The 10,755-nt window shown below is 54.0% G+C and overlaps 6 protein-coding genes across 6 annotated transcripts; 3 read left to right on the top strand and 3 right to left on the bottom strand.

Annotated features, from left to right (window-relative positions):
- Positions 1 to 378: 378 nt before the first annotated feature.
- SDRG_02674 (lysyl-tRNA synthetase, class II) lies at positions 379 to 2,681 on the bottom strand. The gene is made up of 4 exons (XM_008608267.1): positions 1,912 to 2,681; positions 1,208 to 1,868; positions 995 to 1,152; positions 379 to 935 (listed from the first exon to the last, which is right to left on the bottom strand). Exons 1-4 carry the CDS (start codon positions 2,574 to 2,576, stop codon positions 479 to 481), a joined length of 1,941 nt encoding a protein of 646 aa, XP_008606489.1. The 5' UTR covers positions 2,577 to 2,681; the 3' UTR covers positions 379 to 478.
- A 543-nt stretch (positions 2,682 to 3,224) lies between these two features.
- Positions 3,225 to 5,998, bottom strand: SDRG_02675 (hypothetical protein). The gene is made up of 13 exons (XM_008608268.1): positions 5,898 to 5,998; positions 5,785 to 5,845; positions 5,639 to 5,737; positions 5,497 to 5,595; positions 5,354 to 5,452; positions 5,208 to 5,306; positions 5,080 to 5,160; positions 4,734 to 5,037; positions 4,573 to 4,685; positions 4,401 to 4,522; positions 4,005 to 4,350; positions 3,811 to 3,949; positions 3,225 to 3,765 (listed from the first exon to the last, which is right to left on the bottom strand). Exons 1-13 carry the CDS (start codon positions 5,984 to 5,986, stop codon positions 3,323 to 3,325), a joined length of 2,094 nt encoding a protein of 697 aa, XP_008606490.1. The 5' UTR covers positions 5,987 to 5,998; the 3' UTR covers positions 3,225 to 3,322.
- Positions 5,999 to 6,112: 114 nt separating this feature from the next.
- SDRG_02676 (hypothetical protein) lies at positions 6,113 to 6,932 on the top strand. The gene is made up of 2 exons (XM_008608269.1): positions 6,113 to 6,655; positions 6,709 to 6,932. The coding sequence occupies exons 1-2, from the start codon at positions 6,168 to 6,170 to the stop codon at positions 6,872 to 6,874; spliced, it is 654 nt and encodes a 217-aa protein (XP_008606491.1). The 5' UTR covers positions 6,113 to 6,167; the 3' UTR covers positions 6,875 to 6,932.
- A 67-nt stretch (positions 6,933 to 6,999) lies between these two features.
- Positions 7,000 to 7,197, top strand: SDRG_02677 (hypothetical protein; the record flags this gene model as incomplete). The annotated part of the gene is made up of 2 exons (XM_008608270.1): positions 7,000 to 7,082; positions 7,131 to 7,197. The coding sequence occupies 2 exons, from the start codon at positions 7,000 to 7,002 to the stop codon at positions 7,195 to 7,197; spliced, it is 150 nt and encodes a 49-aa protein (XP_008606492.1).
- A 959-nt stretch (positions 7,198 to 8,156) lies between these two features.
- Positions 8,157 to 9,415, top strand: SDRG_02678 (hypothetical protein). Its single transcript, XM_008608271.1, has 7 exons — positions 8,157 to 8,348; positions 8,401 to 8,494; positions 8,538 to 8,677; positions 8,725 to 8,815; positions 8,864 to 9,019; positions 9,067 to 9,155; positions 9,198 to 9,415. Exons 1-7 carry the CDS (start codon positions 8,224 to 8,226, stop codon positions 9,340 to 9,342), a joined length of 840 nt encoding a protein of 279 aa, XP_008606493.1. The 5' UTR covers positions 8,157 to 8,223; the 3' UTR covers positions 9,343 to 9,415.
- Positions 9,416 to 9,426: 11 nt separating this feature from the next.
- On the bottom strand, positions 9,427 to 10,503 carry SDRG_02679 (hypothetical protein; the record flags this gene model as incomplete). The annotated part of the gene is made up of 1 exon (XM_008608272.1): positions 9,427 to 10,503. One exon carries the CDS (start codon positions 10,501 to 10,503, stop codon positions 9,427 to 9,429), a length of 1,077 nt encoding a protein of 358 aa, XP_008606494.1.
- Between the last annotated feature and the right edge of the window lie 252 nt (positions 10,504 to 10,755).

Consider the following 10,755-nt stretch of genomic DNA (forward strand, 5'->3'; position numbering starts at 1 on the left):
TCTCTTTGCTACGACAGCAAACTGGTCTCGGCTGCTCGCCTGCACGCGGCACGTTCACAGCGTGGTGGCATCGTCACTTGCTCTTGCAGATGCAGGCATCGATCATTATGGTTACAAGTTATGGAACGCTGTGCAGGTACGCTCGTTTGGCACGGATGATGACCAGGATCAGGTTACAACTTGATGTCGACAAACTAACGAAGGCGCTTCAAAGCCGCAGCGACAGGAAGTGCACCGTCACTGGCAAGAAGTGACCGCAAAGGAATTCAGCAGTGGCATTCGACGATTGATGCCACCCTGTAAGCTGTACAGTGTGCAGAGGGATAGGTTGGCTGCCAATAATCGTCGACACCTTTGTCACACGACCCCAACAACGCCCTTCAAAATTGGATTTGGATGAGAGAAAAAGCTTCGTCGGGTGTAGAAATTCATTCGGGCTTGTCGCTTAGTGCAGGCCAATCGTTCAGGTCGTGGCAGCTTACCACTTGTTGCGCAACTCGTTCGTGAAGAGCGAAACGAGCTCGACCCACGCCTGCGTGAAAGGATACTTGGCAAGAATGTCCTTGCCGATAACCTTGACGCGCTCAAACACAACTGCGTCTTCCTTGGAAGGCTTGGCACCGTTCAAAAAGTTGGTTTGCGCGCCCTGGAGCTTGGCCTCGACAGATTCGATGGTAAAGTTGGCCGCCGTGATCGCGCCCGATGCCGGCTTGGCGACTTGCTCATCCGGCTTCATGGCCGGGAACAACAGCACTTCCTTGATGTTGAACTTGTTGGTCAAGAACATCGCAATGCGGTCGACGCCGCAGCCCCAGCCACCCGTCGGCGGAAGGCCGTACTCCATAGCCGTGCAGAACGACTCATCGTGGGGTTGAGCTTCGTCATCGCCAGCCGCGGCTTGGCCCATTTGCTCCACAAACCGTTCGCGCTGAACCCTACGGTGATGGAAGACATATGTGAGCAAAACGGCAATGCACATCAGGTGGAAACGCACACTGGGTTGTTGAGCTCCGTGTACGCGTTACAGATCTCCGAGCCGGCAAAGAACATTTCGAAGCGCTCCGTGAGGCCGGGCATCGACCGGTGGTACTTGGCGAGCGGGCTCATGACCGTCGGGTGGTCCATGATGAAGAACGGCTTCTTCCAGTTTTCCTAAAGCCCAATGACGCAGATAAGACACCGATTGATAGGAAGATGAGCAACGTACGCGGTTGTCTTCGATGAAGTGCGCCACGAGCTTGTCGAGAAGACGCGCAAGCGAACGCGGCGGAGCGCACTCGAGGTCGTATTTCTTGACGAGCGTCTCGAGGACGGCGACGCACTTCTCGGGCTCGTTGATCGGGATCTTGGTACCGGTGGCCTCCTCAATGGCGCTGACCATCGAGATGCGCTTGTACGGGGGCGAGAAATCGATCGTGATCTCTTCACCATCCTTCTCGATCGTGATCGTTTGCCCGCCAGTGATCTCCTGAACCATGCCGGAGAACATCTTCTCCGTCATGTCCATGATATCGTTGTAGTCTGCGTACGCCTGGTAAAACTCGCAGCTCGTGAATTCCGGGTTGTGCGTCAAGTCGATGCCTTCGTTGCGGAACTGGCGGCCGATCTCGTACACGCGGTCGAGGCCACCGATGATGAGCTGCTTCAAGTAGAGCTCCGGAGCGACGCGCATGAAGAGGTTCATGTGCAAGTCGTTGTGGTACGTCACAAACGGCTTGGCCGTCGCACCGCCGACGATCATGTTCATCATTGGCGTCTCGACCTCGAGGAACTGGCGCGCATCAAGGAAGCGGCGAATGTAGTTGATGACCTTGGAGCGCGTAGTGAAGACCTTGCGCGTTTCGTCGTTCAAGATCAAATCCAAGTAGCTACGAAATAATCAATATATGAGACCGAGCAAGAACGAAGTACCGCTGGCGGAAGCGAGTGTCCTGGTTCGAGAGACCGTAGTGGGCCTTCGGGAGCATGTGCATGCACGGCGAGAGGAGCACAATCGACTGCGGGAAGATAGAGAGCTCGCCCTTCTTGGACTTGCCCGGGAAACCCGTGATGCCAACAAGATCGCCGCGGCGAAGCGACGCGTGGATACGAGCGTATGCTTCCGCGTTCACGTACGTGTCAATGCTCGACATGACCTGGATGCTGGCCCCGTCAGCATTGAGACCGTAAAAGTGAAGCTTGGCACCACTCGCACGCTTGCTCATCAAGCGACCGGCGACCGACACGAGCTCAGTGGCAATGTGTGCCCCGGCCTCACAGCCGTGGTACTTGGCGACGAAGTCCGGGACGGAAGACGTGACTTGGAACTTGTGCGGATAAGGGTTGATGCCATCGGCTTCAAGCTCGGCGAGGAGTTTCGTGCGGTTGTCGAAGTACGCGGTTGGGTCCAGCTCGTCGTCCGCTTCGGTGGTCGTCTTCTTGGCAGCCGTTGGCGCCTTGGCGGCCTTGGCAGCTTCCTTCTCGGCCTTGGCTGCGGCAGCCTTGGCGGCCTTTTCGCGGCGCTTGAGTTCGTTCTTGCTGAGCTTTTCCTCGCCAGCAGGAGGCGGGATGGCAGTGGCAGCGGCTTCAGAGCTCATCGTGTCGACTGGACGGGATTTCCTGAAATAAGCAGTCACGCGAAACCTCAGCTCTCGCACCTGATTGGCCAAAATGCCTTTGAAATCCAAAAATGCGTGGCTCGGCACTTTTTGTCATTGCCAGTCGATTGCGCACACCACTCAGGTGCTTAAAACTTAAAAATGCACCTGATAACCTTAACATGGCCAGAAACACCACATAATGACATAATTTATATCGTTACAAGGCAGCAAACGCAATACAAGTTTTGGTGTTTTTAGACTCTCTCATATATAGGCAATCTGGTGCTCTTTTGAAAGCTTCAACTTGAGAATAAGTGCTGGTGCAAATTGTATCCACAAGAATGCGCCAGTGCGGGAGGGATGGGCCACCGCGATCGTCTTGCGGACCCGCTGCCGGACGAGCTTCAGAAATTCTTGGAGGACGCACACGCCAGCCCGACGCAAACGAGCGAGCTCACCTCTGCATTGTGGTACTCGGATTGACCCATGTAACTGTAATCCTTGTGCAAAGTCAGGGGCGATCTTGGCATCTCTTATGACACATTACGCTTCGCACGGCAATTAACTAAGCTAGGCCTGATTTGCATTGAGGACCAAACTATGTTTGTGTCGGTGTACGAAGGTGCGGTGCCGACAGCATTCAAATGACAGCCATCTCGTCTCGAAAATGAAAACGAAAGAATGCATGTTAATTGCTCATAAAGTGAGTGGTGTCGTTGCGCCAAGTCCTGGGAGGTCTGTGTTTAGAGGGAGTGGTGGCCGCTAATGTCGATAGCGTCGGCGTCATCAGCGCCCCTCGCGACGCTGGCTTTGTAGCAAATGATCTTGGCACGAGTCCACGAGAAGGTGTTATCCCAGCAGAGCACAGCTACGCCTGCGCCGGGAGCCGTCCACGATCCTGCTTCGACTTGGCCGTGGACGAAACGAGTCTTGTCCCAGCCATCGACCGTGTGTTCTTCGGCGCCACCGTCACCTTGCGTCCGAAACTTGATCGTGAAGTCCACATCGTATGCAAACACTGAAAACTCCCAGCACACTGTATCGTTGGCGTTGACTCGAAAAGGGACTTGAAGCACATCACGGGAGCGAATCTCGGCCTCGGTCGCCCCATTTTCGCGGAGCGCACCATAAGAGTCTTTCCCGAGGAGACCCGAGGAAGGCACGACAACACTCGTGTTCGTGCCGCCTATAAGGGGTAAGTATCTCTCCGTCCCACAAATTGGCTGCACACCCATGAGCTCGGGCAGCTTCTCCGGAGGGCATATGTTGTATAGCTGTTCTTTTTCGCCGCGCTTAAGGAACTCGATTTTTTCCCGCTGGGTGTCGTTGAGCCAAAGCTTGATACCCTTCCAGACAGTTTGGAACACCCACTACGGAGAGTATTGTGCATACTGTAGAACGAAACAAGGAAGATGTCAGTCTCACCGGTGTGTTGAGAAAAAGAGTCCTCTGCACCATCTCGGGGTAGCATGCAGACGCAAGAGATACGATGTTCTGTGCGCGGCTCAGTGCTGGACGTGAAATGCGCGTGAGCGAGAATCCATCGAGGTCCCGAATCACGTTGCAGCGGACCATCGTCCGGTGCTCGACGCTGAGCTTGTCCAGTGTCAGAGCTCGGTGTTCCATTTCATGGAGCGAGTAGGCAAGCCACTCATCGTCCGAAACGTTCACCATGAGCCCATAGATGTCATAAGCTCCAATTTTCTCGAAGCAGTACACGTTGTGACTGGAGTCCACGACGTCGTAAGCCGTCACTGCCGGCATGTAGCGCCTACATACATAACCACACTTGACCCTTATGAAGAAGTGCAATAAACCAACTTGATCTTTTCATAATATGGGAAGTCGACGACGGTCATGTTGCCGAGTACGATGTTGTCTCGAATTTGGTCCATGTTGTGCTTTTGTCTCAATGCAAGCATGGCAGAGTAGCGCTCGGCAGCCTAAAAATGCCAGACATATCACCAAACAGTTGTAGTACTAACAAACCTACCAAGGTCACATTGCCTTTGTGTCCGCGAAGGAAGCGCAACAGACCCACGTTTCGCATTGCGTCGGCCTCGGGTCCACACGGGAGCAGATCATCTCTCAGGCGTATTTGAAGTTCTACAAAAGTGTGACTCGTGGCGTTGCTTGCTAAAATGCTTCATATACCGTAGAGGGACTTCATCTCTTGCTCTGGATTCGCAGAGGCGACAGGGAGCTCCGGCAGGACCGTCGGAATCGGCTTTGGGGGCGACGTTGTTGGAGACACGGGGGCTGCATTTGTGTCAAGGGCCATCGGCTCCGTGAACTCGGTGACTTCGCGCGAGGCTTCAGTGGAGTACAAAAACGACGAGCTTGCTGCCTTGGGTGTATCGTTCATGCGACGCACGCGCTCGAGCTCCATCAAGCTGATAGCGTTGGACTGCTCTGTCACACGCGTCACGTGATCTCGCAGCTTTTGGTCTCCATGTTCCTTTTGCAATGCTTACAACGACGAATGACGGCTGCGGAATACCTTGACTCGACGTGTTCGCTCAGCTTCAGCGAGTTGAACAGCATCCTCAATGGACTTGCGTCGGTCCAAATGGGATTGCAACTTTCATAATCTAGAGTAAGCCCATGTGGGACAAGGTCGTATTTTACCTCTGCCACGTTGTTACGACTCATGCGCCTGATGCGCTCCGTCTCCGAAGCAACCAAGACCTCTTTCTTGGACTGCTCCCGATGCATTTCATTGTGCACCTGTCGTATTAAAATGGATCAAACATTCGAAATGTAGAGCAGCTCACCTGCGCCATTTGCTCTTGGCTGATGCGACGTGTGCGCTCCGCTTCCATCAGCTCCACGGCTTCTTTTTTGGCGTTTTCGCGGCACATTTCGCTGTGCACCTGGTTGTAGATAAGTTTTGCATTCTTGTTTTCAGACGCCGTACCCGAGTAAGGTTATCTTCGCTCATGCGGCGGCAACGCTCCTCTTCCATCAAGAGGATGACTTCGTTCTTGGAAGTCTCTCGGATCATTTCGCTGTGAACCTACTAAATATTCTATACCGCAGCGTTCCCCAATGGCTTTTACCTCGGCCAGGTTCTGATGGCTCACACGCCGGATGCGTTCCGTCTCCATCGCAGCAACAGCGTACTCGATATTGATTTCGCGCAGAATCTTGGACTCTTGCTACATAAAATGTGTTCACTTTCGCGTCGAAACACAACAACACCTACGTCGCTCGCCGCATGTTCTTGGACGCGTCGAGAACGCTCATCCTCGGCCGCTGTCTTCACCCTATCGCACCAGAACCAGCGTTAGCGACCTCTGCCATGTAGCGGGATTGTACATCTTCACGTTGCGGCGGATATCGTCGGCCTCCTCGGGCACAGGATATGGGGTCGCGTCCGACGTGAGGTTCGCCGGGCGAGTCTCCATCGTGGGGCAAATCTCGAAATGTCTGAGAGGGTTGTTGACCGTTTCACGTTTCTCCGGTTAGCCTAATTGCAGGCTTCAAGTAGGATCCTGCCTAATCGGACGGAGCTCATCCGGATAAGATCCAATTGGGATTCCAAGCCAACCAAATTGAGCTCATTTGCCGTCCCGCGCTCGTGACACCATGGCGACGACTCCGATTGCAGGCATTGCGCAGCTCCAGCACCGACTCGCAGAGCTGGCTCCCAAGCTTGCACCGCAGCCGATGCCCAAGTTCCAGCCAACGCATTCGAAGGCGACGGTCGGCAAGACTGCTCATGTCGCTCGCGGTCTGGACCTTCTCATGCTGATGTGTGCGACCCAAGCGCAGAAGGAAGAGGTGCTGGAGCTTGTTCAAAAGTTCAACAAGTCTCCCGAGTCGGACGAAATCGCAATCCTCGGCGCATTTGACGCAGCCACCAATGCCTTCAACCTCACGAAGGCCACCTATTTAAGCGAAACGCCCATGCTCGTGCACAACTTTGTCGAGCTCGTTGAGCTGCAAGTCGAAGACCCCGAGGCGGCTGCAGAGGCCATTGACGCACTGCTTGCAACCAACGGCCATGACGTGTCGGAACGTTCCATTGCCGAAGAGTGCTTGTCCGTCGCATATGCTCTGCACACGCTTCTCCGGTATTTATCGACGTCATGTGCATTGCTTCCTATTGAACGTATGGGTTGTGTAGCGCGTTCCCGAGCATTCCATTTACCATCCAAGGCTCGCCCGTAGAGATCAACGAAACTACTGAAGTCCTCCCGCTCTTCCTACCCCTTTTTGCTGCCCCCGAGAAGACTAAGGCGGTGCATACGAAGAGCAAGACCGCGACCAAGAAACGCAAGCAGCGCGTATAATTGTTCCAATATCTAAAGCCTCAGCATTTACTCGTTGATCAAGTGTATGGTGCTTGGCGGGCAGTTTCAACGCTCTACAGTCAAAGCCGTCCCTTCAAACGAGGATCGAGCGACATGATCGAGCGATGGAAGTCCGTGCAGCCGACACGGTGGGATCAATTCGCCCCGAAGCCGAAAAGCTCTCTCTCCGTCCAGCGAACAAGAATCTGTAGGCGCGTATCTTGAGATAATAGTATGTACGCACTGGATGACATAGCGTCGAGCGGGCGGCCGAAGATGAGCGACAGCGCCGCCTCCATGTGCATAAGGATGAAGACGACTAAGTCGCTGTCGTTCGTGAAATCAACATCAAATACGCGGTGTTTGTCATGGAGGCCGAACGTCAACGACGCATTTGCCATGACACCTTGACAAAGGTAATGAATGAATACTAGTACTCATGATGTAGGGAAACCTGACAAAACGGATCGCTCTGACGTAGGTGCACGAACAACTGCTGCGCGCAAATTCAATCAAGGAGGTGATGGAACTCGTTGAAACAGAGCGATCGCACCGCGTCAGTGCTGATCGGCTCACTCAGGCACGTTCCGTGTCATACGCAGCACTAATCCTTATGATGCGCGAATACAGGTTCACCGCGAGCTTGGAGTAACGTCATCCAAGAAGGGCGTTGTCAATCAAATGGAGGCTCGGTGCATTCGCCGCATGAGCTAAGAGAGCATCACAAGTGTTCACAGCGAGCTGTTGCGCGCGAAGGCGCAAAAAGACCTTGTTCTTGATAGTGAAACCGAGCGCCGAATGCGTCAAGACGCCCAGGGTGTTCAGTGAGCCGCAGCTACTTGTAGCTGAATTGCATGCATGCTTCCGAGAAACATGTCATTTACCAACCTGTTCGATTGACTGTGAAGTGTGGCGCCGAGAATTGATTCCCAGGAAGGTGCATATATACGCTTCAAACGTCACGCCGCAACAATAGAAACCCGATGGACCTCGATGGTATTTATTACTAGTACTGGGTACTAGTCATAAATACCATCGAAGATGTTGTCACTTATAAGAGCTTTTGTCCGGCCGTCGTCGTGCGTGACACAGAGTACAACTTCATTTCTAATCATCCATAAAGAGTTCTCAGCCCTGCCTTGCTTGTTTTGCGCCCCTTTGAAAGGCAGGTTCAGAGACACGAGGCGATGAGACCGGCAAGGGAAATGAAGCGGTGTTGAACTTGGCCATCTCGATTAAGTGCGCGAATGCACCAGCAGCGTCATTCAAACATCAACATCACCTGGGGTTTCAAATAAGTACGGGCGAATGCACAGTTAACGTTACTGGCAGATACATCTTCGTTGAGCATGGGCGCGCTGATTAGCCAGCTCGTGTTCCAGCCGCCGCCAGCGACATACACGAGCTGTCGCCGCTACACCATGCTAGCGACAGCACTGCACAACCGCATTGCGTCCTTCTACATCAAGAATGAGTGCGTATTTAGGCTGTAGGGCGACCTATGGAGGCTCACGATACTTCCAAAGGCGCGCGAAGTACACGCTGCTCTTTGCCCACGGCAACGCTGAGGACCTTGGCATGATCTACGAGTGGTTTCGCGAAGTGAGCCGCCGTCTGCAGGTCGGAACTGAATCGATCGCAAAGATCGTACTACGTATTGTAGGTCAACGTGATGGCATTCGACTACACCGGGTATGGCATCAGCGTTGGCGAGCCGTCAGAGGATGCATGCATTGCTGACATTGAAGCCGCGTTTGCGTACCTCGTTGATGTCAAGAAGACGCCTCCCCACCTTATATTATTGTGCGCACTGCATAGTGGGCAATTGAGCAGGGCGTAACGCGATCTAGATACGGCCGGTCGCTCGGCACGGGACCGACGACATATCTTGCGGCAAAGCAATCCAAGCTGAAGCAACCTGTCGCAGGTGTCATTTTGCAGGTAAGACCGTGCTTCTGTAAGATCGGCTCATCGTTGTGTGCGTCCTAGAGCCCTCTTCTCTCCATCTACCGCGTGGCGTTCCAGTTCCGGTTCTCGCTCCCAGGCGACATGTTCTGCAATATTAATCGCGCACCCGAGATTGCGTCACCAATTACCATTATCCATGGCACGCGGGACGAAGTCATTCCGTTCTGGCACGGCGAGGTAGACGGCAAGGCTTATGCACGACTCGGAGACATCGTTATGCATAGGAACTCTTTTTAGCATGCAACCCCGCGTGGCGATCGAAGCCGCTTTGGGTCCACGATGCGGGGCACAACAATATCGAAGTGTTTTTAAGGTACAGCCTCACCTGCTCATGGTGACTCAAGGACACACGTAGTGCTTTTGGCGACGGTTTCTTCCAGCACCTGCGGAACTTTGTGCACTTGTGCAACGAAGTCGCGACGATTCGTGCATCAGAGGCGACAAGTAGTGCACAGGAAATGGCTGCTTCGCATGTCCAAACTATGCTCACTAGTATCTAAGCCGTCGAGTTTCAGAGCTAGCTAGGTAATCTGACTCGAATTTATGGTACATGTATTCGAGCATGCCCTTGCACGAGAACTAGCTTATCGGTGGTGTGCCGAACGCGTGTGGCGAAGTGCTTGCGGCGTTGGGACTTGATTTTCTTGGAGCATCTCGCTGCTGAGGCGCTTGCGCGGTGTGGACAACTTGCCCTTGATGAGGTTGCTGCCAATATTGGCATCCGAAAGCGCCAAGCTCTTGCGCGGGACCTTGCGCTCGGTCAGCTGCTTCCTGAGCTTCTCGATCGTGGACTCGTGTGTCTCGAGCTTCGAGGCTTGCGAAGCAACTTGGGCTTCGAGGAAGTCAACGGTGCTCGCTTGCTCCATGATTAAGCCCTGAAGAATGGTACATGCCATGTCGCTGCCGAGCTTGCCGTCTGACATCTCCTTAAAAAGGAAGTGCTCTGTGGTGCTGTGAAGTGCGCTGAGAGCTGCCGGCAAGATTGGGAGGTTCGTTGCGATCGACCAGATGCGTAGCACCGCGGAGCGAGGGAGCAAGTACGGGCTCTCTTGCTCCATGGTGCTGACAGCATATGCATCATCTTCGCTGATACGGAGGATTCCCTCCTCGTCGACCCATAGAGCATCTTCTGAGGCGAAGGCAGCGGCGTTTAGCAAGTCACCTGCCACTTCGCCGTCCGAGAAGTCGCCGTCGCCAAAGTCTTCGTCTCGGCCAAGCGTCTCTTCGACATGGCGGTCGAGTTCGTCATCTTCGTCGCTGCCGTCGTCACTTCCTGAAGTGCTCGCGCCATCGTCGCTTCCTGAAGCGCTCGCGCCATCGTCGTCGTCGTCGCTGTTGTTGTCGCCATGGGCAGTGCTCTTCTCGGGCTTGTCTTCACCAGCGTCAAAACCGTAGATGGCCATTCGAGGATCAATGCAGCGAATGGCAGCGCGAATGTCTTTGGCCATGAAGCTCATGCGGTGGTCGCTTTCCATGGCGGCTTGCGCCAGCGGCTGCAATTTGCACACGTGTGAGACGAAGCAGGCGCGAGCTTGGCGTAGGGTCTCGTCCGTCGCGAGGTAGATGCCAGCGCGAACGAAGAAGCGGCGCACCTCATGCAGCGCAACGCACTCTTCCATGTTGGCGACGTCGACGTCGCGGAAGCGGTCCAAGATGACCATGCCTCGTGTCCAATACCAGAATGTGTTTCACCGCGTTAATTTGGCCCAGTTAATAAAAAAGACCTTGCCAGTCTACATACAACAACTATATGATATTTTTATTTCCTTGCCGCCAAAAACGCATGGCCGATTCAAATGTTTGGCGCGAGAGAGCATTCTCCCGTCATGGGTCAATAATAGAGATAGTGAGTGACCCATGCTCCCGTTGACATGCCCGTATCCGAGAGGCGGCTCTTACTGCGGCTAAGACTC

This window comes from Saprolegnia diclina (genome assembly GCF_000281045.1).
Source record: "Saprolegnia diclina VS20 unplaced genomic scaffold supercont1.6, whole genome shotgun sequence".
NCBI lineage: Eukaryota > Oomycota > Saprolegniomycetes > Saprolegniales > Saprolegniaceae > Saprolegnia > Saprolegnia diclina.

What these genes read in the sequence shown, in the direction of transcription:
- SDRG_02678 (XM_008608271.1), top strand. Translation starts at nt 8,224, where the DNA reads ATGGGCGCGCTGATTAGCCAGCTCGTGTTCCAGCCGCCGCCAGCGACA. An exon ending in TCGCAGGTGTCATTTTGCAG is followed by an intron (nt 8,816 to 8,863) that starts GTAAGACCGTGC and finishes TGTGCGTCCTAG; the next exon opens with AGCCCTCTTCTCTCCATCTA. An exon ending in TTCCGTTCTGGCACGGCGAG is followed by an intron (nt 9,020 to 9,066) that starts GTAGACGGCAAG and finishes CGTTATGCATAG; the next exon opens with GAACTCTTTTTAGCATGCAA.
- SDRG_02676 (XM_008608269.1), top strand. Translation starts at nt 6,168, where the DNA reads ATGGCGACGACTCCGATTGCAGGCATTGCGCAGCTCCAGCACCGACTC. An exon ending in GCTCTGCACACGCTTCTCCG is followed by an intron (nt 6,656 to 6,708) that starts GTATTTATCGAC and finishes TGGGTTGTGTAG; the next exon opens with CGCGTTCCCGAGCATTCCAT.
- SDRG_02674 (XM_008608267.1), bottom strand. Translation starts at nt 2,576, where the DNA reads ATGAGCTCTGAAGCCGCTGCCACTGCCATCCCGCCTCCTGCTGGCGAG. An exon ending in ACTTCATCGAAGACAACCGC is followed by an intron (nt 1,153 to 1,207) that starts GTACGTTGCTCA and finishes ATTGGGCTTTAG; the next exon opens with GAAAACTGGAAGAAGCCGTT. An exon ending in ACGGAGCTCAACAACCCAGT is followed by an intron (nt 936 to 994) that starts GTGCGTTTCCAC and finishes CCATCACCGTAG; the next exon opens with GGTTCAGCGCGAACGGTTTG.
- SDRG_02675 (XM_008608268.1), bottom strand. Translation starts at nt 5,986, where the DNA reads ATGGAGACTCGCCCGGCGAACCTCACGTCGGACGCGACCCCATATCCT. An exon ending in GTCGTAACAACGTGGCAGAG is followed by an intron (nt 5,161 to 5,207) that starts GTAAAATACGAC and finishes AGATTATGAAAG; the next exon opens with TTGCAATCCCATTTGGACCG. An exon ending in CTCTTTTTCTCAACACACCG is followed by an intron (nt 3,950 to 4,004) that starts GTGAGACTGACA and finishes TACTCTCCGTAG; the next exon opens with TGGGTGTTCCAAACTGTCTG.